The sequence below is a fragment of the Schistocerca nitens genome, chromosome 2, assembly GCF_023898315.1.
Source record: "Schistocerca nitens isolate TAMUIC-IGC-003100 chromosome 2, iqSchNite1.1, whole genome shotgun sequence".
Taxonomy (NCBI): Eukaryota; Metazoa; Arthropoda; class Insecta; order Orthoptera; family Acrididae; genus Schistocerca; species Schistocerca nitens.
In genome coordinates this window covers 683,856,859-683,884,778 of record NC_064615.1, presented here as the reverse complement: position 1 = coordinate 683,884,778, position 27,920 = coordinate 683,856,859, and the positions used below count along the sequence as shown (strand labels likewise).

The 27,920-nt window shown below is 43.7% G+C and overlaps 1 protein-coding gene across 1 annotated transcript in view; it reads right to left on the bottom strand.

Moving 5' to 3' along the window:
• The window catches only part of LOC126235248 (glutamate receptor ionotropic, kainate 2-like), a 309,725-nt gene that overhangs the window by 176,734 nt on the left and 105,071 nt on the right, over positions 1–27,920 (bottom strand). Inside the window, exons 5-6 of the mRNA XM_049943979.1 lie at positions 27,044–27,201; positions 2,229–2,370 (exon numbers count right to left, since the gene is read on the bottom strand). Coding sequence (XP_049799936.1) covers positions 2,229–2,370; positions 27,044–27,201 — 300 coding nt within the window. The remainder of the gene's footprint in view (positions 1–2,228; positions 2,371–27,043; positions 27,202–27,920) is intronic.

Sequence of the window (27,920 nt, the reverse complement as noted above, 5' to 3'; positions counted from 1 at the left end):
TCTACGTGTGTCTTTGGATGATTCTGCTGCAAATTAGTTCTGATTATTTTGCCCGGGTAAGCACAAGTTCCTTACAGCAGTTACGTTCTTTTTAAGATCCTTATTTATAATTAACAATGCTAAAAATTTATATTACCTCAGTAACTGTTAATTATCCTATATTTCGTGCTATTTTATACTTATCATAGTGGTGGCGATGCCTGTAAAATGTTTTTGACCATTTTTTGCAATCATCTTTTGACTGCGTTGTCATATTGTATCATAAGTTATATTAATTAATATATGGACCTCTGATAACTTGTAAAAATATCCGGGGGCTATACTGGATATAAATTATTGCGATGAGGACTCCTGGGTAAGCTAATTAGGTAATAAATTACATCAATAAAGATAAGGGTGACATAAATACAGCAGTGGTCATTGTCGCTAATAAATTACAGCGGTAACGATAAGGGTGATGTAAATATCGAGATAAGGATAATTAGTTAGTTAATAAATTAAATCTTCAATAAATATATTTATTACGATAATACCCAGGATTCTAAACTAGGTCTTAAATAAACACAGAATAAGAGCCCATGCGGACGGGATGGCTAGAGGAAGGCGGGGTTGGATGACAAGTGCGGTTTGATTATATAAAAGTCGTAAATCGCTGCTGGTTGAGAAGTATCTCAAAGTCTATATCCACTTTTAGCACTTTATAATGCCTTATTTCTGATACTTCTTGTCCAGTATCTGCTCCTACACACACTGTCAAGTGCTAGTCTCATTCGAGATTAATGAGATAATTTAGTCAGTAAAACAAGAGACTTGATTTTTTTTAAAAATGTGAAATTTGGCGCTCCATTACTGTCAGAACTGTAGAAGTCGGATGCAGGGAACAGTATGTCATTGTTCTGTGTCGAGAAAAAATTACTGACTAAATAGAAAGATGACGCATGGACTCTAGTATTCGCAAGTAGTTGATAAAAGTGCAGACTGCGAGCAACTGAGATCTGCACTAGGCGCACATGAGAAAGAGCATGTAATGTCCCCACAGCAAATACGCTCTACCACGCACCAATTAATCATTTTCAATCAAACCATCCACATTCATTCACTATGGAAAAGTTATCTGATCTGATTTTCTCGTAATATATGCGGCGACAGCTTGTCGACGCTAAAGTATTTTCTAGAGCATTTATTCTTTGAAATAACAGAGAGGCATATATGCATTCTCCAAGGTTGTTAGAGTGGTAACTAGGACAGCTTCTGGAGTATCTGTTGAGGGATTGACGTGTTTCTGAGAGATACATATACTGCTTTTCTTCTCGCTAAAGCGAGCCAGTTAACATTTGTGCCGCTAGTGGTTTGTTTTGAAGAGAAAGAGATTGTAAAAGGAAAATAATTAAGGCGTGGAATCACCGGAGATCTGCACATGTAATGGAGATGGATTTAATACACGATTTCCTCCATAAATAAGGTTTGTGACATTTTTTTTCTGGAGTGAATGAACGAATGAGTTTTTTTCTGAATCATTTGTTGATCACGTTGGCCCTGTATTTAGTGAGGAAGTTTCAGCTGTGTCGAAGACAGCCTGCAATCACTGAGTCTGTGTTAAATCGTCCAAAAAGGCTTCGTACACATCTGGAATTCGCAATCTTTCGTAAAAGGAACAAATTGTCCAAACGATTGATTCTCGTAACTGACTGCAGTGTTTAACGGTAATAATAAATGTAAAGATCTCTTACAGCAAGCCAGCTGCTGATTACCAAGACGAAGGACTCCACCAAAGAATCTATTTGGCTGATTCTTTTTATCACTATATTACGTAATGAAATCTTATATTAAAAACTATACATAGATAAAGGAGAGAAAGAGAGAGGGCGAATGAAAATAGAGATAATACTAATAATCCTCCATTAGTCTAATTTTTCGCCTGTCTTGTCACGGACAGGCCAAGAACTGGGAGGGCCTTACTTTACTGTACAGACTTATGTGTGAAGGTGAAGGGATCTTAAAGACAACAGATACACGTCTATACAGACATTACACAGAGATAGCGGCTAGCTGCATTGATCATCAATTCTTAGATTAAAGAGACGGCAACTTATTATCCGAACATTAAAGTGTTAAAAGCACTAGAGAAACTACAGTATCACAGTTCAATAATCGTAAAATCAGTTCGGCGGGACTGTAAATCTGGATATTATTTCAAGAACTTGTGGCAACGTCCTGAACATGCCTACCAGTGAGGTGATGAAGAAAGATTGGTAAAGGCCCATGAGGTTGACTTCATTGGCCTGCCACAGCACCTCTGCGATCAGCTCTGTGTCCACGTCCAGCACCAGGCGAGTCTCTCCCGCTAGCCGAATCTCCTTCAGCAAAGACCTGCAAGTGAAAGCACACAGTAGAAGAAGTATTTATATGTCTTCCCATCATTTCAGAAAACTGAATAGGATGTATCGATTTATGCAGATACATAAAGTCAAACTCCAAACACAATTTCACTATAGTTATATAACATTATTATTGTAATTTACACTCAAGAAAAGCAAACATATACAATCCTGGAAATGGAAAAAAGAACACATTTACACCGGTGTGTCAGACCCACCATACTTGCTCCGGACACTGCGAGAGGGCTGTACAAGCAATGATCACACGCACGGCACAGCGGACACACCAGGAACCGCAGTGTTGGCCGTCGAATGGCGCTAGCTGCGCAGCATTTGTGCACCGCCGCCGTCAGTGTCAGCCAGTTTGCCGTGGCATACGGAGCTCCATCGCAGTCTTTAACACTGGTAGCATGCCGCGACAGCGTGGACGTGAACCGTATGTGCAGTTGACGGACTTTGAGCGAGGGCGTATAGTGGGCATGCGGGAGGCCGGGTGGACGTACCGCCGAATTGCTCAACACGTGGGGCGTGAGGTCTCCACAGTACATCGATGTTGTCGCCAGTGGTCGGCGGAAGGTGCACGTGCCCGTCGACCTGGGACCGGACCGCAGCGACGCACGGATGCACGCCAAGACCGTAGGATCCTACGCAGTGCCGTAGGGGACCGCACCGCCACTTCCCAGCAAATTAGGGACACTGTGGCTCCTGGGGTATCGGCGAGGACCATTCGCAACCGTCTCCATGAAGCTGGGCTACGGTCCCGCACACCGTTAGGCCGTCTTCCGCTCACGCCCCAACATCGTGCAGCCCGCCTCCAGTGGTGTCGTGACAGGCGTGAATGGAGGGACGAATGGAGACGTGTCGTCTTCAGCGATGAGAGTCGCTTCTGCCTTGGTGCCAATGATGGTCGTATGCGTGTTTGGCGCCGTGCAGGTGAGCGCCACAATCAGGACTGCATACGACCGAGGCACACAGGGCCAACACCCGGCATCATGGTGTGGGGAGCGATCTCCTACACTGGCCGTACACCACTGGTGATCGTCGAGGGGACACTGAATAGTGCACGGTACATCCAAACCGTCATCGAACCCATCGTTCTACCATTCCTAGACCGGCAAGGGAACTTGCTGTTCCAACAGGACAATGCACGTCCGCATGTATCCCGTGCCACCCAACGTGCTCTAGAAGGTGTAAGCCAACTACCCTGGCCAGCAAGATCTCCGGATCTGTCCCCCATTGAGCATGTTTGGGACTGGATGAAGCGTCGTCTCACACGGTCTGCACGTCCAGCACGAACGCTGGTCCCACTGAGGCGCCAGGTGGAAATGGCATGGCAAGCCGTTCCACAGGACTACATCCAGCATCTCTACGATCGTCTCCATGGGAGAATAGCAGCCTGCATTGCTGCGAAAGGTGGATATACAATGTACTAGTGCCGACATTGTGCATGCTCTGTTGCCTGTGTCTATGTGCCTGTGGTTCTGTCAGTGTGATCATGTGATGTATCTGACCCCAGGAATGTGTCAATAAAGTTTCCCCTTCCTGGGACAATGAATTCACGCTGTTCTTATTTCAATTTCCAGGAGTGTATTTGCATGTCATCTAGTTCACACTGCTTAACTCTCATCACGTTACTCCCTACAATACTCACACCATGTCGCTGACTCTACTTCGCTCAACAACACACTTACTTCACTTCAATCACTACACTTCACTCACTTCGCTCACTCTACATCACTAACTCCCCTTCCCTCACTCTGCTTCACTCATTCCACTATACTCACTTCCCATCAGTCACAAATTCATTCACACCCCGTCAGTCACAAATTCATTCACACTCCATCAGCTACTCCTATTTTGTCACTCTACTTTATTTACTCTAATTGATTCACTCTACTTCACACACCCTTCTTCACTAACTTCATTCCATTCTGGTCATTTTACTTGGCTCCCTCTACTTCATTCACACAGCTTCACTCCCTCTACTTCATTCATTCCACTCCAATGTACTCCCACTCAGTTTCTCTACCTCACTCACTCAGTTACACTCCCTGTACTGCATTCACTCTACTTCATGCACTCTACTTCATGCACTCTACTTCATGCTCTCTACCTCATGCACACTACTTCATGCACTCTACTTCAATAATTCCAAGTTTTTGTACCATATTGATAAGCTAGGATAAGGTAATATTATTATTTATTTTTCAGTGGTCGTTTTTTCTGAGATTTTTATTTAGTGAGGTTCTTTGTTATACAGAATACACATAATCTACATGGTATTATTTTTGGAAGTGTGATGTCTATTGGGAAAAATTATCCAGGTTTTATATTTTTGCGTCTTTTACACTCAGTCACACAATCAGACTCACAATCACAGAAACTGTGACTGCATCTAAAAGAAATAAAAATGTATGTATTTTTGGCATCGATTCCAGTTAATAAGAATAGTTTCACTTCAAAATATGAATCACCCTCATTTTGCGTATTGCATTTTATGTGAGTAATTTTCAAAGATACATAGCGAGAGTACAGTCAGTTTAACTGTTTCTCTGAATTAGTCTCTGCAGAAACTTGTTAGGGGCTTCAGATATCCTTCCTCAATAGCTTTAATAAACTTTGCACATGTCTATTTGCTACATTTTTCTGTATTATACTGTAGTAAGGCAAGCATAGATAGATTAGGCTGTAGTAAGTTAATAAAAGTGTATCTGCATTTACTAACACAGGTATATCTACCTTTATGAATATGTTATCTGAAGAAAACGATCTACTGACACATAGTCAACACGGATTTAGAAAATATTGTTCCTGTTAAACACAACTAGCTCGTCAGTCACACGAAGTAACGACTGCTATCGACAGGGTATCTCCAATTGTTTCCATGCCTCTAGATTTTCCGGATGGCTTTTGACACCGTTCCTCACAAGAGACTTCTAATTAAACTGCATTTTATGGAGTATCGTCTCAGTAGTGTGACTGGATTCGCGATTTCTTGTCAGAAAAGTCACAGTAACTGACAGGAAGTCATCGAGTAAAACAGAACTGATAACTCGCATATCCTAGGGAAGTATTATAAGCCCTTTGCTGTTCCTAGTCTATATAAACGATTTAGGTGACAGTCTGAGTACCTCCCTTAGACTGTCTGGTAAAGTCATTAGAAGATCAAAACCAACTGTAAAGTGACTTAGACATAATGTCTGTATAATGTGAAAATTGGCAATTGACACGAAATGAGGAACAGCTGAATAACTATGAACTACAATTACGAACAACTTAAATTGGAAAGAACACGTAGAAAATGTGGGGAGGGCAAACCAGAGTCTGCTTTTTATTGGCAGAACACTTAGAAGTTGCAACAGGCCTACTAAAGAGACTGCCTACATTACGCTTGTCTGTCCTCTGCTAGAGTACTGCTGTGCAGTATGGGATCTGTACCAGATAGGATTGAAGGACATCGAAAATTTTCAGAGAAGGGCAGCTCGTTATGTGCTATCCGCGAAATAGCGGAGATAGTGTCACACATATGTAAGCGAGTTGGGGTGGCAGTCATTAAAACAAAGGCACTTTTTGTTGCTTTGATATCTTTTCACGAAATTTAAATCACTAGCTTCCTCCTCTGAACGCACAAGTATTTCATTGAAGCCAATCCACATAGAAAGAAATAAGCATTAAAATAAAATAAGAGATATCGCAGATCGTACGGAAAGAATTAAGTGTTCACTTTTCCCACCCAATGTTCGATGGTGGAACAGTAGATAAATGGTATGAAGTTGGTTCCCTGAACCCTCTGCCAGGGACTTAAGTGTTAACCACAGAGTAATCTTACAGATATAGGCGTAAATAGGTGATTATTTTACACTAAATTACAGAGAACAAATTTCGTTAAGCATTTGTTTCATTAAAAACACAGAGAACTGCAAAATTATTAGTGTCGATTCATAATAATAGTGTGTAATGCTGAATTTTCTGTCTTTTATTGTTCCTATTAATTGAGAAAAACATGAAGGTCGTTCAGTCATGCATTGTTCTGACACATTTCTCAAATTTATTGAAGTATAGGAAATCAGTTCCCGTATAAATGATTAAAAATTTACTGTTTATACTGGTAGTGAATGAAGTGTTCCTGTTTCCTTAAATTTCGTTGAGAAATGCGTGATTCAGTTTGAAAACAGTTTTAACTTTTCATTCCATAGTTTCTTTAACATCTTAAAAAGTAAAAAGCTTTCAGATGGAGTGTCTAATGACGAGTGCTAGCACCTGTCTTAGCCTGTGTGTACTGCATTGCCACAAAAGTCTGCTGATGTTAAAGGATGCTAAGTAGGCAAGAAACAATTTAAAAATTTAACGGTCATTGTTCAATGTGTCAGTGTGTCTTTGGGCATCGATTGCCTGACTATTGATTTTCGAGTGTAAGAGGTCACGATATAGATCGTGCTGTAACTCAGCGGAGGCCAAGATTTCGGCTTGCAGCCCTTGCCCAGGCACGAGTACCAAAGCGCTCGGCCTCGCTGCACATTTCTTCAACCGGCACGCCGGCACGCATGCTGTCTGAGCGTGAGAAGGGGGAAGAGGGGAAAACAGGGGCACTCGCACTACCTACGGCTTAGTTTTATATTTCTCAACAAGTAGATCACAAGCAAAAGGAACTTTCAATATTATTTAATTATTTTTGCCTTTATGAAGAGCCGGCTGGTGTGGCCGTGCGGTTCTAGGCGCGTGATCGCTACGTTCGCAGGTTCGAATCCTGCCTCGGGCATGGATGTGTGTGATGTCCTTAGGTTAGTTAGGTTTAAGTAGTTCTAAGTTCTAGGGGACTGATGACCACAGATGTTAAGTCCCATAGTGCTCAGAGCCATTTGAACCATTTTGAACCTTTCTGAAGAAATAATATAATTTTTACTTGGCACGTCTTGTCGCCATACGGGCAGACGTAGGCAATTTCAGTGTTTTGCACTCAAGTTCCTACGTAATCCTGATTTATTTAGTTTCATAATCCCAGAAACGTCTTTCACACAAATACTGTGATAGTAGTATTTTTGCAACTTCATTATGGAGACGTAGAAACACTACCTGAGAAAGCAAGAAAAACAGTTGAGATTGCAATTATCTTGTAGGTCAATCACTTATGTCTGTACACGCACAGGGCTTTCAACTGAAATGGCAAACTGTCAGGAAAACAGCTCCAGAACAAATGTAAGATTGACGCTGTCCTGCAAACCTTTATACAACTATCCTCGTAATTCTTTCAAGGCCACAATGAATTCTTCAGACCTCGCATTTTCTTTAACAGCAGTGAGCTTAGGGAACTGGACTGTCTTTGTCAGAATGTGCCCCCTTTCAAACGCATCCTCATAAAATCAAAAAGAAGTTACTGTGTGGTGTCTTGTTGAGGGAAGTGGGCGGTCAAGTCCACTTAAGACGCGAAGTTCAAATGGTTCAGATGGCTCTGAGCACTATGGGACTTAACTTCTGAGGTCATCAGTCCCCTTGAATTTAGAACTACTTAAACCTAACTAACCTAACGACATCACATACATCCATGCACGAGGCAGGATTCGATCCTGCGACCGTAGAGGTCGCTCGGCTCCAGACTGTAGCGCCTAGAACCGCACGGCCACTCCGGCTGGCAAGACGCGATGTCTGCAATCCATTCCGCATGGTATAATGTTCGTTCCTGCACTCCTTTTTCCTTCAGAAATTCGACAATAGCGGTTTTTAAATCGAAAGATCGTTCCAGGCATGCCCCTTGTCATAACCAATGTACTTAGCAGTAATACATGAAGTCTCCTTATCGTTCAGATCCATTGAAAACTGTAGCAACTGACAGGGAAGAAATGCCTGCAACTTGAGAAATTTTGCTGTTCGTACCTCCAATTTTTCACCTGCTCCATGTCTGCAAATCTAGAAAAAAAGTGCTTCTTGATGTACAGAACAATGAATCCCGTCTGTCGATCGTTATAACATGTTGTTCTTTCATTGATCAACTAAATCTTTAAATTTCGGAGAGGATGGACACTACCAACGAAGGACAGAACGAACGACAACAAGATCGAAACAACGGAGTCACAAGAAAACCTAACAACCACGTCCACTCGTAAACAGAACAAGGAAGTAAAAAGCTGTCTAAGGCGAGGCAATGTGTCCAGAGACGTACGCAAGGTTAGACTGACTAGCTGAGCTTTTTTTTTTTTCCTTTATTGATTTTCAATTCCCCCCGAAGGGGGCGGGCTGGCAGTAGCCTAGTACGCTGCTCTACAGCCTACAGACTTTTATTTTAAAAACAGAAGAAGAAAAGAAACAAGAAAAACAGGCGATGAAACGGTGACATAAAGTGTAAAATGGCGGAAAAATGCGGAAAGTTAAAACAGAAAGCAAAAGGGGTTGACAATGTTAATAAAAGACACAGGAATCAGACACGTAACAGAGTACACACACAATTAAAAAACACGGCGACAGTCTGGTTTCTGTTCGCAAGAGATAAAAGGCACACCCAGCGACAGTATGATGGCCGTTCGCAACACTTCCCAAAAAACACTACACCGAACCCTCACTGTAGAACACTCACTGTAGAACACTGTACGAAAGTGGCGGCACAAAGATGACACTCCCGAGCCAAGGGCAGATGGGGGGGGGGGACCTGGAGGAGGGGGAAGAACAAGGAGAGAGGAAGGAAAAAAACGAAAAAGGGGGAAGGGAACCAAGGAGGGAGAGGACTAATAAAGGGGGAGAAGGGCAGACGCGAGAGGGAATGAGAGGAGGCAGAGGAGGGAAGTGTAAAAGGACTCGGGGGAGAGAAGGGGGCAAAGAGAGGGGAGGTGGGGAAGAAAGAGGATGGAAGGGGGGAGAGGGAGCCCGGGAAAAGGACAGAGGAAAGGAGGGGGAGTGAGGATCAGAGTTGATAGGAGGGATAAATGGAGGGAGAGAGGGCATCATCCGGGAGGGGGAGTTGATGGAAGCCACCTTGGGAAAGGAGATGTAGGGTGTAGAGATGGAGGGTAGGGGGGACTAGCTGAGCGAGAGGCAGGCGCTTAAGTACTCTGTCGGGGGGGCCGCTATTGGCCGCTGGAACCACGTGTTCCACTGTGGCACCCTCACACTAAATGCAGGCCAGTAGGTGGGCGCCGCCACATCTTACAGCGCGATGGTACAGAGACCTCTAGGGATCTTCGACTTCGATGATGTCAGGCGGGGATTCAAATTCCGCGGCGCGCGGTACCAGAACGTGAACATTGGACAGTGTTTAGTATGCACATAAACGCCCGCCCGCTAGCTGTGCGGTCTAACGTACTGCTTCCCGAGCGGGAAGGCGTGTCGGTCTCCGGCACGAATCTGCCCGGTGGATAAGTGTCGAGGTCCGGTGTGCCGGCCAACCTGTGGATGGTTTTTAAGGCGGTTTTCCATTTGCCTCGGCTAATGCGGGCTGGTTTCCTTTATTCCGCCTCAGTTAGACTATGTCGGCGATTGCTGCGCAAACACTGTCTCCACTTACACATACACCATACTTACTCTACCACGAAAATATTGGGGTTACAGTCGTCTGGAATGAGAAATTCCCGGGGGGAGGCACTGGGGGCCGAACCGCACAGTAACCCTTGATTCGGTGTGGGGCGGTGGTGGGGTGAATGGACTGCTGTAGCCTGTTGTGCGGTTGTGTACCACTGAGGGCTACGGCGAGGACGAAGACTCTCCGTTGTTTTCTAGGTCCCCAGATCAATACATACAAACATGCACATAAACTGTTTTTGGTCTGGACGAAAGGGCCACGTACAAAAAGATTACAAACAGCAACGTTGCAGGCATTGCAAGAAATTTACTCACTCAGATCGGCAACGCCATAACAGAGATCAGCAACAACAGGAGTTTTAATCACAGGGTAGATCTTGCGAACAGCAGTTAAACGGCGTATGTGGCGGGGTGTCCACTGTGCTATGCTCCCAATAAGAGTTAGCGCATGTGAGAAACCAGTGGCAGACTTTTTCTGACCAGCTATGTGGCGTATAAATTATGTAAAATGTTGTTGGATACCGGTTCTCAGATATCGGTTGCAAGCAAAGAAGTATTTGGGTCAAACAGGTCAAATGCATTCACTGGACGTTAAGTGACGTAGGCGGAGAGCGTGTAAATTCACTCGGTGCTGGAATGTTGAAGTTCCTTCGGTCTTTACCGGCAGGTACGACGTGATTTCAGACTTGATTTCCTGGTTCCACATCGCGCCATAATTGACCTGGAACGGCATACGGTAGGAAATGGAACTTTGGTTCAACTAGGCTCTGTAGGCGGATTACCTTCACTGTCGCAAGGTCCACCTCATGGCCAGGAGAAACCAACTGAACTGCGCAGAAGGTCCTTTAAGATCAGTTCGCTGGATTGCAGACAGAAAGGTACAGCAAAGGTAGCCTGGATTGATGTTGGTACTGACCTGCCAGAGAACGCGTTGTGCATCATCAAATCTTTGGCGGATAATGAAGTACTGGGAGCAGTTAGTTGTTTTATATGACGTAGCGTGTCCTGCGTTCAGGAGGCAGGCCACACTAGAGTGGTGCCTGTCGGTATTGATAATTTTGGCCCCTCGGAAGTAAAGTTGTCGCAGGATACCCTGCTTGTGAATTTAAAAGATGAGGATGAACTAGACCGTGGTTTTATAGCAAGTTACACAATTCTGGGAGGGTTTGACGATTGGTCAGCGCTAAGGAGTAAGGTAGCACATGTTGAAGATCAGGATAGAGCATTAGTACGTGGAATTATTTAATCTGTCGGGCCACTTATCCGCAACATCGCCTTGTAAGTACTGAATTCCTATTGGAAGCTAAGCACCCAGGCATTTACAGCCTATTATGGGAGAGTTTATAGATTAGCAACTTTGAGACTGCATCATAAAACCTAGTTGCAGCCCCTAGTCTGCTCCCATTGCAATTGTAGGCCAAAAATCACCAGATGGTGGCAGAGCATATTGTGCCTGTTCTGATTACCGTTTCCTCAACCAGAAAACGGTGTCGCATGCGTTACATATGCCTAATATAACAGAGACAGTGGATAGCTTGTGTCAGTGTTGGTACTTCACAACATTGGATTTGCATAGTGGTTACCACCAGTTGTAAGAGACGGAGGAGGACCGGCCGTAAACAGCGTTCTCAACGCTGGCTAGGCACTTTCAGTTTCACCGCGTGCCTTTTGGACTTAAAAACGCGGCGGCAACCTTTCAGCGTTTGCTGGGTAGTGTGTCCCACAGATTAAAACCAAAACAGTGCATGGTAAAGCTGTACGACATAATGGTGTAGCATGGTTCACGTTGAGTTTACAGAAATACACTTACGCTCATTAATTAAGAATAACTGCAGAATATGGTGCCACACAACGTGGCACTACACAAAACTTGCGCTAATAGCATAGGCACATAGGGAACACACACGACACAGATCTGTAAGTCCACGGTATTGGTGATAATTTGAGAAAACCGTCCCGAAACACATGTACTACAAAACGCCACTGTTTCCTGCGCATATACCTCGACATCAATATGGAATATGATCACCATGCACACGTACACCGGCCGTACAACTGGTTGGCATACTTTGGATCAGGTGGTCGAGCAGATGCTGGGGTATAGGCTCCAATTCTTGCACCAGAGCCTGTCGGAGCTCCTGAAGTGTCTTAGGTGTTTGAAGACGTCCAGCGATACGTCGACCGAGAGCATCCCAGACGTGCTCGATGGAGTTTAGGACTGGAGAACAGGCAGGCCACTCCATTCGCCTCATACCTTCTGTTTCAAGGTACTCCTCCACGATGGCAGCTCAGTGGGGCCGTGCGTTATCATCCATCAGGCGGAAGGTGGGACACACTGCACCCCTGAAAGGCGGACGTACTGGTGCAAAATGACGTCCCGATACACCTGACCTGTTACAGTTCCTCTGGCAAAGTCATGCAGGGGTGTCGGTGCACCAATCATAATTCCACCCCATACCATCAAACCTCCACCTCCGTACAGGTCCCTTTCAAGGACATTAAGGGGTTGGTATCTGGTTCCTGGTCACGCCAGATGAAAACCCGGCGAGAATCACTGTTCAGACAATACCTGAACTCGTCCGTGAACATAACCTGGGACCACTGTTCCAATGACCATGTACTGTGTTCTTAACACCAGGCTTTACGGTCTCTCCTGTGACCAGGGGTCAGTGGAATGCACCTTGCAGGTCTCCGGGTGAATAAACCATGTCTGTTCAGTCGTCTATAGGCTGTGCGTCTGGAGACAACTGTTCCCGTGGCTGCGGTAAGGTGCCGAGCAAGGCTACCTGCAGTACTCCGTGGCCGTCTGTGGGCACTGATAGACATCGGTCATCTTGTGGTGTTGTACACTGTGGACGTCTAGTACTGTAGCGCGTGGACACGTTTCCTGTCTGCTGGAATCGTTGCCATAATCTTGAGATCACACTTTGTGGTACACGAAGGGCCTGTGCTACGACCTGCTGTGTTTGACCAGCCTCCAATCGCCCTAGTATTCTACCCCTCAGAACGTCAGCAATACGTGTTCTTTGAGCCATTTTCAACACAGTCACCAGTAGCACGTCTGAAAACGTCTGCACGCTTACTCGCTGCACCGTACTCTGACATGCACCAACACACCTCTGTGTATGTGGACTGCTGCCAGCGCCACCGTCCAACGACCGCAGGTCATACCCCGAGGTGATTTAAACCCGCAAATCGCACACCAGAGCGTTGTTGCGCCATGTATCAGCATTATCCTTGATTTATGAGCATGAGTGTATCATTCTGTAACGCAAGAAGTTCGACTTTGGGTCACATTATAGGGCAGGATGGAATTCATACCAAGCCAAAACTGGTTGAGGCTGTTCAAAATTATCCAACGCCCACCAAGCTAAGGGAACTGCAATCTTATTCGGGGTTCGCGAATTTCTACCGTAGATATGTTCCAAAATCTGCAGAAATTGCTATGGAAAGGAGTAAAGTTTCGTTGAACAGCTGAGTATCAAGTGGCGTTCATGAAGTTAAAAGATCTATTGACATCCAGTCTCGTTTCGGTCTATGTGGTTTTTGAAAAACCGTTTATTCTTTCTTGTGATTTGAGCGATTTTTCACTAGGAGCTATTTGGAGTCGGGAAATAGATGTACAGCAGCACCCTGTTGTGTACGCTTCATGGCAGGTCAATAATGCTGAACGAAATTCTCCTGTACAAGGAAGGAAGTGCTCTTAGTGATTTTTGAAATTGGGTGCTTCCGTTGTTACCCGTATGGTAAATGATTTAAAGTGTGATTGATCATGCAACGCTTAAGTGGCTTTTAAGACTTAAAGATCCAAAGAGTAGATTGTGGTTCAGCAAATTCGATTACGAGGTAGTACATCGGCCAGGAAGGTCGTACGCTAACGTGGACAGACTCAGTTGTAAGGCACATGCAAAGGAATGCACAGGCATTGACGTACGTGGCTGGAGAACAGCACAAAGTGCTGACCCAGACTGTCAGCTGTTTGCTAAACAACAGCAGTTGTGCACGAAAGATGGAGTACTGCATCGCATGACACGAAATGGGCCACAGTTAGTGGTACCACAGAACTTGCGCGACGAAGTGTTGAGACAAGCGCATGATTCCATTTCAGCGGGACATTCGTGTCGAAGAGCAGTGGAGAGGAGGTTACTGCAGAGCTACTGGTGGATGATGTGTAAACAGCACATGGACCAATTCGTGAAAAAACATGTTCCCTCTGCTCAAAGAGCAGAACTTAACCACCAGAAAGTTAAATTATAGAAGTTACCAGAAGCTGGTAAATCCTTTCAAATGGACAGAAAAATTGTATTCTCAAGCCAACTGCCGCACGGAACAAGTCCACAGGTCAATTGCGAAAATATTGAGTTTTTATATAAATTCCTAGCATAACAATTTGGTCGTCCTATTGGCCTACGTCATCGCTGCATACCACTGAAAGTTCACCAAAGCACAGGGTTATCTCCATACGAAATAATTTTTGGGCGCAAGATTCCTTCACCCTTTGAGTTTTGCAAAGCCCCCTCGCAAGGAGACACCTCGACAGTGAAGGATTTCGCTAGGACAATGAAAGTTATCTGGAGACAAGTACAAAAAATGAATACGAATGCTTTGTTGTTGTTGTTGTTGTTGTTTTTGTTGTTGTCTTCAGTCCTGAGACTGGTTTGATGCAGCTCTCCATGCTACTCTATCCTGTGCAAGCTTCTTCATCTCCCAGCACTTACTGCAACCTACATCATTCTGAAACTGCTTAGTGTATTCATCTCTTGGTCTCCCTCTATGATTTTTACTCTCCACGCTGCCCTCCAATGCTAAATTTTTGATCCCTTGATGCCTCAGAACATGTCCTACCAACCGGTCCCTTCTTCTTGTCAAGTTGTGCCACAAACTCCTCTTCTCCCCAATTCTATTCAATACCTCCTGATTAGTTATGTGATCTACCCATCTAATCTTCAGCATTCTTCTGTAGCACCACATTTCGAAAGCTTCTATTCTCTTCCTGTCCAAACTATTTATCGTCCACGTTTCACTTCCATACATGGCTACACTCCATACAAATACTTTCAGAAACGACTTCCTGACAAGTAAATCTCTAACTCGATGTTAACAAATTTCACTTCTTCAGAAACGCTTTCCTTGCCATTGCCAGTCTACATTTTATATCTTCTCTACTTCGACAATCATCAGTTATTTTACTCCCCAAATAGCAAAACTCCTTTACTGCTTTAAGTGTCTCATTTCCTAATCTAATTCCTTCAGCTTTAGGGAAACAGGAAAGGGTGCATGATGTAACAAGACTTTACCCAAGTACCATGTGGGTCAGTGGGTTATGTTAACGAATCCTTGTGTGCCGAATGGGAAATGAAGTAGTTTGTGACATGGTATAATGGCTCTTATCAGGTAATATCAAGTGAGCTGAATTCGGCAGTTGAAACGGATGTGGGCAATTTGCCTCGTGTGACGTCAGTTTCCATAGAAGGGGAGGCGGGGGTGGGGGACTGGGAGAAACGACGAGCGAGGAGGAGGAAAAGGAAAAAAGCAATGCGCAGGAAACAGGATAATATGGCGAATCATAGGCATATGCTAAGATCTAGAGCATGGATGTGGGACGGGTATTATGATTTTCTTTCCCTGCAGAACGCACGTTCTAACCCCGGGCCGGGAGAGAATGGAAGCAGTATCCGGGAAAACATTCGGTCATGGAGAAGGGATGAAGCACGGAGTCTTACCGTGTTAGGCCCACTGTACTACAGGTATGCAGCCGCATCAATTAAGGCATGTTCTGTGTCAGGAGAAGTCGTGTTTTCCGAGAAGAGGGACTTGATTATGTCGGATCACCAGTGGATACTAAAGGTAAACTGCAAAATTTGGGCACACGGGAACGAGATTCGGAGACTGGAAGAAACGTTATAAAATTGCACAGCATGATGAGTAATAAGTCAGGGTATAACGTTACACAAGGAGAGTATCGTCTGATATGACTGGAGTTTTCAAAGCTACAAGAGCAACTACTGCATCTCTGACAGACTACGGAGTCGAGCCCGCGGATTAGAGGAAGAAATGTGTGGTTGGACGCAGGAGGTGGTAGCATCTTAAAGACAGTGTTTGGCACAGCCGATGCAGATGACATATCTAACTTCAATAAGGCATTACAGAAGTATCGGGAATAGGCGGAAAAGTACCAGGAGACAGAGAAATTGCACGCAACTCAGCTCGCCACTATCCAAAGCTCTGTGCTGAAAAACACTCGGCAGCATCGTAAGTTAACCGCTACTTTAATGTCACATATTAGATCATCTCCTAAAACTACCAATAGGAATTTCCGTATTATTGGTGATCGCTTGAACAATACTGATGCACAGTTAATTATTGCCACATTATTATAGAATCTTGCTGACATCTTTATGGATGGCCGTGTTGAAACTGCGGAGGCACCTTACGCCACTTCTACTACCACTGGAACGATTGCTCACGTCTTTCAAAGAAACCCAGATTGTTGTGCCAGCGCCTATGGAACTTAAAACCGGCTAGGGAGGAGTACTTATGTACTATCGCTTGGCTACCGGTACAAGCCAGTAGAGAGTGACTCATCTGGAAGTTTGCGTACAAATACCACTAACTTGTAGAAACTGATGTGTGCAGTGCTATGCAGTACACGCACACCCAGTAGCATGGGACTCTTTGCGGAAGTGCGTCTGACTAAAAGTACAGGAGAACTTAGCAGTGGTACCAGTCAGACACAGTCACGTCTTAATGTCTTCACAAGATTTGTTACGCTGCCACACTGGACTGGTTACCATCTGCTCTTCTAAGTTAATGCATACAGTGCCAAAGCCTTGCAAGTTCGTGTAGTTTCATTTTGAGAAGGGGGCCACAGAATCTCCTAAGGAAGTATTGTCAGAGGAGGGGGTAGGACACCACTCGTTACATTCAGTGCCAGAGTCGCCAGTCGCTATCAGTACTTGTTTTGAGCAGGGCTGGGTAGATAGCACACAAAGGTTGGTTCTGCAGGGTCAAGGGCTAAAAATGGAACTCGTTGTGAGATATCTGGACCCACTTTCCGCTTACCAGCTACAATCTACATCTACATCTACATTTATACTTCGCAAGCCACCCAACGGTGTGTGGCGGAGGGCACTTTACGTGCCACTGTCATTACCTCCCTTTCCTGTTCCAGTCGCGTATGGTTCGCGGGAAGAACGACTGTCTGAAAGCCTCCGTGCGCGCTCTAATCTCTCTAACTTTACATTCGTGATCTCCTCGGGAGGTATAAGTAGGGGGAAGCAATATATTCGATACCTCATCCAGAAACGCACCCTCTCGAAAACTGGCGAGCAAGCTACACCGCGATGCAGAGCGCCTCTCTTGCAGAGTCAGCCACTTGAGTTTGTTAAACATCTCCGTAACGCTATCACGGTTACCAAATAACCCTGTGACGAAACGCGCCGCTCTTCTTTTTATCTTCTCTATCTCCTCCGTCAACCCGATCTGGTACGGATCCCACACTGATGAGCAATACTCAAGTATAGGTCGAACGAGTGTTTTGTAAGCCACCTCCTTTGTTGATGGACTTCATTTTCTAAGAACTCTCCCAATGAATCTCAACCTGGTACCCGCCTTACCAACAATTAATTTTATCTGATCATTCCACTTCAAATCGTTCCGCACGCATACTCCCAGATATTTTACAGAAGTAACTGCTACCAGTGTTTGTTCCGCTATCATATAATCATACAATAAAGGATCCTTCTTTCTATGTATTCGCAATACATTACATTTGTCTATGTTAAGGGTCAGTTGCCACTCCCTGCACCAAGTGCCTATCCGCTGCAGATCTTCCTGCATTTCGCTACAATTTTCTAATGCTGCAACTTCTCTGTATACTACAGCATCATCCGCGAAAAGCCGCATGGAACTTCCGAAACTACCTACTAGGTCATTTATATATATTGTGAAAAGCAATGGTCCCATAACACTCCCCTGTGGCACGCCAGAGGTTACTTTAACGTCTGTAGACGTCTCTCCATTGATAACAACATGCTTTGTTCTGTTTGCTAAAAACTCTTCAATCCAGCCACACAGCTGGTCTGATATTCCGTAGGCTCTTAGTTTGTTTATCAGGCGACAGTGCGGAACTGTATCGAACGCCTTCCGGAAGTCAAGAAAAATAGCATCTACCTGGGAGCCTGTATCTAATATTTTCTGGGTCTCATGAACAAATAAAGCGAGTTGGGTCTCACACGATCGCTGTTTCCGGAATCCATGTTGATTCCTACATAGCAGATTCTGGGTTTCCAAAAACGACATGATACTCGAGCATAAAACATGTTCTAAACTTCTACAACAGATCGACGTCAGAGATATAGGTCTATAGTCTTGCGCATCTGCTCGACTACCCTTCTTGAAGACTGGGACTACCTGTGCTCTTTTCCAATCATTTGGAACCGTCCGTTCCTCTAGAGACTTGCGGTACACGGCTGTTAGAAGGGGGGCACGTTCTTTCGCGTACTCTGTGTAGAATCGAATTGGTATCCCGTCAGGTCCAGTGGACTTTCCTCTGTTGAGTGATTCCAGTTGCTTTTGGATAATGGGATCCATAGTCGTCAGTATGGTCCATCCTTAATTTATATGCCTGACCTACTTTCCTCAGTTTTGGCCACCCCTTTCTTACCGATACCATTGATGAGGACCTGATCACCTCTGTGCATCAGATGACCACCACACAAAATGACTGTGTTACCATGGAGCAATTCTTAGCGCACGTGAAAAGCTACAGAAGTAAGCAGCAGTATAATGAGTGAACATTGTGAGGTAACGCGCGCGCCCTGAAAATATTCTAATCCGGAGTTGGCGTGACCGCACGGGCTGCTCGGCTAGCCGGTGCTCGGCAGGTAAGCAGCGTGGTGCCGGACGTTGGCCGTTGCAAGAAGGGTAGCCGTAACACGTGTTCCATCAACCACATGGCTGGGAATTCCTTGGTGACGCTATGTCGATGAAAGAGACTTGTAAGTGGGGAGTGCCAAAGATGGCGGACTTTGTGAAACCTTAATGGCAGATATTTCACAGTTCATATAGAAATTAATAGTAGCCAGAGGAATCATGATACCTCAAAAAGAAACATGTACATTACCATTATTTGCACGACGATTCTGATGGTGTAATCAGATTTTCAATATCTGACTGTTCAGTATCTGACTGTAAATTATACAAGTAACACCCAGTAAGGAATTTCCAAAATCTTAACGCTTCATCCGATTTCGTCGATCTACGTCTCTTGAGAAAGCTATTAGTGTTAACTGAAATTGGTGTAAATTACAGGCATGTAGCTTGAATAGTACATGAGATATTGAAGGTCAAAGTGGCCGATTGCTATCGACCACGTCAGGCCATAAATACTTCACAGTCATTAAAAAAAGATAGCAGCATGCTTATAAATATATTGATTCATCTAAGTCTTTGTTTATATCCGATATATACTATTCATGAAGAAATTGGTTAAATATTTACTGTGTTTTAGAAAGCACAGAGACTTTAGGCTAGTGGCCTACCTTTTGTTCTATTCCTTTAATATATGTTTATTTAATTTGTTTATGTATCTAATAATGTGTGTTAGAGCGTGTTTAAGGTCCAGCCGTAGGAATATTTATTTAATTTCAAGTCATTTAAATGCAAATCCAGTATTTCCAATGTACTTCATTATGTTTGTGTGGGTGCGTTGGCTTGAAGACATGGCGCGAGTGCTCTAGCCAATCACTGCACTCGTGAATGGGGAGACTGGATGGCAGCGGAAGAAGAGTTCTGGGCAGTACGGCACAGAACACGGACAGTCGCGAGAGACACTTTGAGAGTGCGGAGCGGTTTGCGCGTGGTCGCGGGTGATAGAAGTACTTCGGAGTGCCGACTTGTGAACTTGCGGTGGTTGCTACAGTGAAGACGTAGTGAATATCTCACGAGCTATGTTGTTGCTCATAACTCTTTACGTGAAGTAAGATTCGATTGTTTCCCTGTTATTCAGCATATGTTTTATTTAATTGCTGGACCATCGACACCAATAAGTGTTTTGCAGAAATACACCGCATTCTCAAAAGTACTTCTACCATTGTACTCAACATGTAAAGTCGTTAGCCGGCCGCGGTGGTCTCGCGGTTCTAGGCGCGCAGTCCGGAACCGTGAGACTGCTACGGTCGCAGGTTCGAATCCTGCCTCGGGCATGGATGTTTGTGATGTCCTTAGGTTAGTTAGGTTTAAGTAGTTCTAAGTTCTAGGGGACTAATGACCACAGCAGTTGAGTCCCATAGTGCTCAGAGCCATTTGAACCATTTTTTTGTAAAGTCGTTAAGATAGTACCTGCAGATTTTATTTAATTGCAGTCTTTCATTTATAAATTTCTACGTCACATTCGCAATTGCTGAGTGATAGGAACCTTCGACCATTCGATTCATGTGTATATTCATATTGTATACTGTAGACTCAGCAGTATTTGGCTTGTTCAAAAATGGTTCAAATGGCTCTGAGCACTATGGGACTTAACATCTATGGTCATCAGTCCCCTAGAACTACTTAAACCTAACTAACCTAAGGACATCACACAACACCCAGTCATTACGAGGCAGAGAAAATCCCTGACCCCGCCGGGATCGAACCCGGGAACCCGGGCGTGGGAAGCGAGAACGCTACCGCACGACCACGAGCTGCGGAATATTTGGCTTGTAATGCGGCAACTGCGTATCCCAGCGCCCAGACATCAAAACCAGCCAAAACTTTTGAATTGCAACTCTGAGTCAGTGGGTACGTAGTTGAGGGCCACATCACACCATCTCATTTATTTAAATAGAAAGCTCGCACAGTTATGAAGGTAATTGAGCAATGGTGTATAAGAGCAATAACTGTGATGTAATTAGTGGTGACAAGCCACCATATATTATTTGAAAGGAAGTGAGTCAAGGAAATACAAGTACAAGTAAAGTATTCGAAGGTAGCAGTTTTACAGTAATGAAATTAGTTACAAGGTGAAGGAATATTGGCAGCCAGAAGTCGTATGTGTGTTGACATACCGTTGCGCAGCTCAGTAGCATGGCACCATGGCACAAGTGAGTCTGCTGAGCAACAGAAAGGAGAGCACCGTGTCACTGACCAGGGGTGGACGTGACAAGGAGTAGCTCACCACATGCCAGAGTGTCAACATCGAGGGCAATAACCAAGTCTGTTACGCTGGCCGAGCAACAACAGAATATTCTACTGACCTACTGGGCAGGAGGATCCGCAAACATCAGCGGCAAAATGGTTCAAATGGCTCTGAGCACTATGGGACTTAACATCTTAGGTCATCAGTCCCCTAGAACTTAGAACTAGTTAAACCTAACCAACCTAAGGACATCACACACATCCATGACCGAGGCAGGATTCGAACCTGCGACCGTAGCAGTCCCGCGGTTCCGGACTGCGCGCCTAGAACCGCGAGACCACCGCGGCCGGCCCATCAGCGGCAGAAATCTATATTTATCCCTGGAGCGGACGCACAAGTGATCACACGGCGTAATTTGTACACACGTAAAGAATAGCTGTCTTTATGTTACCATGGTAAACAAGTCTGGGCAAAATCACAGTTTAATATTGGTTTAATAATAATAAAATAAACTATAACTGTTTAATTGAACAATAACAAAATAAACTTTCATTATATCGCTGTGTTGATGTATAGAAGTGTTCCCGGCAGTAATGAACCCCACCGGGCCAAAAACAGTGTAGTTTCATCAGATTTCTGTCAAAGGCTTATTGAGCTATTAATTACCTAGTGGACAACTGCCTCGTTGTGGGAGTGTGCTGCTCGCTCGGAATTGGGTCATTTTCTTGCACAGATCACAATTTTCTTCTCACCTAGCTCGCTGATTATTTTGTATTATTGCTGCTTGCTTGGACGTATGATGATACAAACTGTTGCTATGCTAGTTGAAGCCATAATGAAAGAATAGGTATGTGCTTGAAACTGCAAAACAATGATAGAACAGTACGAGAGAATATCATCTGTGGTTGGCGCACTTTATACATAGGGGCGCCCAATCGAAGGTTAAGGACGGGCAACCAGCTCATCATCGACGGTCTTGAGGCACTGGAATGACGAAAGAACCTGCGCCACTCATCGCCGCCACCAGTTCAGAGTCAGTTTCCAGTTAAACACAGGGCAGATACAGTCGCAGCAGTGGACGCACTTTAGAGCGCCCGCCGGCTGCCTTCATCGCCGCCGAGAATATTACGCGTGGAAGTAAACCTTGCCCAGGGGGGCAACAATCAATGTACTGCAGTTAATCAATAAATGTTGTTATTCTGTCATCAGCAGCCATTCGTCGACACGCGCCCACTGTCCTCTCCCTCACGCCCAACAGAGAACCGACGTTCAAATACGGCGATGGCAGTGGAGTCCCGTGCTTATTTACAAAATAAATATTGTTAATCGCATGTTAGATTATACAATTTGTTTGGATGTGTATCTTCCACGTCATTTTGTCTTGTTAGATGTAAGTTGGAGCTTAAGTGCAGATCTTGGTTTTTAGAGACTGAAGAGAGTGTAAACCATTTTCTATATCTTTCACCTCATGCATTTGTGTTAATACGAATTGCTCTAAGGTTACAGATAATAATTCCCATATTTTTGCTGTATGTGTCACACGGATTCCAGTTAAGCGACAAAGGAATGAGAAATCAACAAATGTTTATCACATAGCAATATAAAACAAAATAAAAGTTTGATTGATAGAAGGTAACATTAACATCAGATACAGGATAAACTAACAAAATATATCTTACAGGCAGATACACTGTCGTGGTGAGCAATTTGGACACTGGCATAAGATGTTAAGTACTTATATGTCAGCCGGCCGCGGTGGTCTTGCGGTTCTAGGCGCTGCAGTCCGGAACCGCGGGACTGCTACGGTCGCAGGTTCGAATCCTGCCTCGGGCATGGATGTGTGTGATGTCCTTAGGTTAGTTAGGTTTAAGTAGTTCTAAGTTCTAGGGGACTGATGACCTAAGATGTTAAGTCCCGTAGTGCTCAGAGCCACTTAAATGTCAATCAGACATTCTTCGGACGAGTTCGGCATGTTATGTAGCTGATCGAAGGGGATTTCTTATTTTCCGCAGTCACCACTGAGACAGAATAATGCAATGTAAATTATATGAGTAGAGAGTCACGAGAAACCTTAGGCACATATATAAGATGGAGGATATTGAGATTATTGATATTTTTTTTCTTTCGTAGTCGACCTGACGGTTTTGTGATTTTCGGAAGTTATGTGACTTTATCATTACGTGGATATTTTTTGAGGAATTATGTTTTACATAGCTTGGAATTAGAGACTGTGAGGGACTATGTGATGATTTGCTTGTAGTGCACGCTTTCAGTTATTATGGTTTAGCGATTTTTGTCTAATGGGGATTTCTTTTGAACTGAGATACGGTGTTGTTGGGATTATATGCTACTTGATTTGCCCTACTGTGACGAGAGATCTTTTTGTCTGTAAGCGCTTTTCAGTACACTCTGGTTCTTCATATTTGTGGTAGATAACAACTATGTTCATGTTCTCTGTTTTACGTTTGTATTTCTCTTTCGTGTTCTAATAACTTTTTTTTTCCAGTCAACAGGCCAATGACGCATTATTTAACTATGGTCAGTATACATAAGCTTAACAGGTTAAACGTATTCAGTAGTAATTTGATACACTAATTCTTTATCTTTTTGTGTATATCTGTAAGGTGTGTCTATTTTACAACATTATCTTGATGTGTGTGGGATAAATTCAGCATATTGTTCTTAGATGATAATTATTACTAGGCACGAGCAGAGACTAAGCAGCCTGAGAATTCGGTAGGAAGTATACTCTGATTTATGATTGTTATTGATATGTTTTATCCAATGTAGGTCAGTATTACACTCACGAATATTGATTTAATATATCATGATGCATTAATTTTTCTATTCCCATTTAATGTGTAGTATGGAAACAATATTTTGTTCATGATTTCTTACCTAGATTATTTTGTTCCACTGATGTGAATAATTTCATTTACACTTCACTATGCAATGTTTATGGTTTTCCGTCATTTGGTTTGCATTAGGATTTTCAACTTTAGCTTTGTGCTGTGAATTGGGTTTGACTGCCTCCTCCAAACTTATTCTTTTGTGCAAACTTCCCTTAGCTATTAGTGTATTACAATACTGTAACATATATCTTTCAGTCTTAATATTAGCTTACGTATTCAATCTTTCATAACATGGACACTTTCACAACAAAAATAGGCTAGCTCTCTTCAGTTGGATTTATGAGAAGGTTACTATCAACCACCAGATACTTGATGAACTGAAACTACGTTTTCGTCTTAATACGTAACTTTAGACCTGGCAGTAAGGTTGTGAGACACATTGGCTTCGACTTGTCAGCGGAGAATTTTTGGACAGATACTGCATCCTTTGAGTCTGGCCTTAGCCTATTCACAAATGAAGTCATCTACTCATGCAACATCTGTCGAGGCCATGGGATATAACACAGTGTTTATCTTGCCCTTAGTCTTCGACAAAATGTTTATTTCGAGACACTCTTCTACGACGAAATACTGTTGTACTGCGTACGATCATGTTGACACTAATTCTCCTTGCACGTCTATCAACGACAGCGACACCTTTTACGCAGGGCTATACAAATATGACATTTCAGTGAAGTGCTGTCTCCATCTTTGTGATGAAATAAATTTATTGCAGCAGTCTCACATACAATGTGCAGTGCGTATCCATCAACCACCTTTTATGTACACAAAATAGTGACATACAAAACAGGGACGAGTACCACGAGTAATAGTGTTACACCATTTGAATACTATACTGAATTACACGCCTAGTTCACATTGATGTTGCTTATTCTATTTGTGCGCCTGTCCACAATGATTTAATGCATTTGCCACTATTGTAAAACAAGTTACTTTTCTATGCTCACGGTTTTGTTATTCCATTGTTTCAGCTTATGTACTTTTCTACTCTATTGTACAACTTCGATACACAATTTTCCCGACTAATCTATGTCACTTACAAACCTAACTGCAAAATTGTGGCGGGAGAGGCCGAGTGGTAATGAAAGGTGTGTGTATATATTTTATAGGCAATTTTCTTGTTTCGGATGTCTTAGAACACGCATGAAACATTTGTATCGTTTAGTTACGCTACCGTAGCCTCGTCAGAAACGCTGTGCTGCTCAGCGATTAGTTAGGTGATCTTCGCAAGGGTGCTAACTCCTGATCATGAGGAGAAGAGACAGGGAGTTGTAGCGGGTTGTCGCGGTACTGAGCTTGTACATGAAAACACAGAACATGGTGCTCTTGCAAATTCATTTATTGATCTGATGGGAGATATCATTATTACAAATGGAATATTATCGTATGTATTGAATGAGATTGGTTTATTAAGTTGTTGTTGTCTTCAGTACAGAGACTAGTTCGATGCAGCTCACCATGCTACTCTATCCTGTGCAAGCCTCTTCATCTCCCAGTACCTACTGCAACCTACATCCTTCTGAATCTGTTTAGTGTATTCATATCTTGGTCTCCCTCTACGATTTTTACCCTCCGCGCTGCCCTCCAATACTAAATTGGTGATCCCTTGATGCCTGAGAATATGTCCTACCAACCGATCTCTTATTCTAGTCAAGTTTTGCCACAAATTTCTCTTCTCCCCAATTCTATTCAATACCTCTTCATTAGTCATGTGATCTACCTATCTAATCTTCAGCATTCTTCTGTAGCACCACATTTCGAAAACTTCGATTCTCTTGTTGTCTAAACTATTTATCGATCGTCAACGTTCCACTTCCATACATCGCTACACTCTTTCAGAAAAGACTTCCTGACACTTAAATATATACTCGATGTTAACAAATTTCTCTTCTTCAGAAACTAAGATACATACTATTTTGAGAAGTTTGGGATTTAAGGTGACGAATGAACATGTTTTACTTTATTGCGGCAGCATTTAATTAGGCATTCTTGGTTCAACACAGACATCCAAATCAGGAATTTCTTACTACTTTTATAAGGTTTTGTCACAGTCAGTGATAAAGGATTTGAGAAGACGGAAAGAATTTAATCATTAGTGTAAGCGCTTTTGCGTTAGAATAAATCTTCATTTTGAGGTACAGTTTTGTATTTGTTGAGTGTTGACCTTACGTATTTGTAATTTGTAATTAAATATCCCTTATTGCTTGCCAAGCTTTCAATGGTGAAATTCTGTAAATGAAATAGTGCCAAGAAATTTTTGAGGTTTTTTTTATCTTTCAATAGTTTCTTGAGAAGAATTTTTTCTCTCAAAAGTAACTCAGATTATTCTAAGTCATTATGCAGATCCCATTACCTGATGAAAATTCTTCTTTGTGAGAGATAATTAATTTTATGAGAACCTAGTTCGCATTGCATTTATTCAGGAGCCCGCATTGCGATGCTACGATCCTCTGTATTAGTAGCAGCTCAGAAACAGAGACACGCCTTTTCTTCTTTTTCTAGAAGAGCAGTTGCACGTCGTTTTCCGTTGCAACAACACAGTTGAGCCAAACACTTAACACACAAGTTTTCATTTTCACCGGGTCAATTAACAGTGCTGAGGTAATTATTCTTGATAAAGATGATCAAAGTCTTTTTTTTCCAACAGACAGCCGGCCGGAGTGGCCGAGCGGTTCTAGGCGCTACATTCTGGAACCGCACGACCATGCTTCGGGCATGGGTGTGTGTGATGTCTTTAGGTTAGTTAGGTTTAAGTAGTTCTAAGTTCTATGGGACTGATGACCTCAGAAGTTAAGTCCCATAGTGCTCACAGCCATTTGAACCATTTTCCAACAGACAGTTTTGATTCAGACAGGCAACTTCATTACACTCTTGCAGTCAGATTTGCTTCTCATTATCGCAAACAGACTTAGTCCTTAACAGTAAATGTGAGGTTAACTTATGCCCACATTTATTTTCTGTGAGTGGAATTTTTTGGTACGCAACAGCTTACATTTATAAAAAACATTACATTCAGGAAGAAACAATCCAGAAGTAAAGCAAATCTTCTCAACCTCTCTTATTTATTAAGATAACTTTCAAACGACAAAATGATTGTCATGAATATGAGGTAACCGATGCAGGTGTACCTGTGGTCGCCGTCTGGGCTCAGCTGCCGGACGGCGACGGGCGGGTCCCGGGGCTCCCTCTCCTGCAGCACACTGCGCAGGCGCACCAGCGACTCGTCGCCCTGGTACAGCACCGTGTACGACCTCCACTTTAGCTCGCGCAGCACGTCCACCAGCGCCTGCACAGGCCGCCCAGCTCATACCAGCTTCAGTCCACGATCACCGCAACGAGCTATTCTACACTACTGGCCATTAAAATTGCTACACCAAGAAGAAATGCAGATGATAAACGGGTATTCATTGGACAAATATATTATACTAGAACTGACATGTGATTACATTTTCACGCACTTTGGGAGCAGAGATCCTGAGAAATCAATACCCAGAACAACCACCTCTGGCCGTAATAACGGCCTTGACACGCCTGGGCATTGAGTCAAACAGAGCTCGGATGGAGTGAACAGGTACAGTTTTGCTCATGCAGCTTCAACACGATACCACAGTTCATCAAGAGTAGTGACTGACGTATTGTGACGAGGCAGTTGCTCGGTCACCATTGACCAGGCGTTTTCAATTGGTGAGAGATCTGGAGAATGTGCTGGCCGGGGCAGGAGTCGAACATTTTGTGTATCGAGAAAGATCCGTACAGGACCTGCAACATGCGGTCGTGCATTATCCTGCTCAAATGTAGGTTTTCGCAGGGATCGAATGAATGGTAGAGGCACAGGTCGTAACATATCTGAAATGTAACGTCCACTGTTCAAAGTGCCGTCAATGCGAACTAGAGGTGACCGAGACGTGTAACCCCATACAATCACGCCGGGTGATACGCCAGTATGACGATGACGGATACACGCTTCCAAAATGCGTTCACCGCGATGTCGCCAAACACGGATGC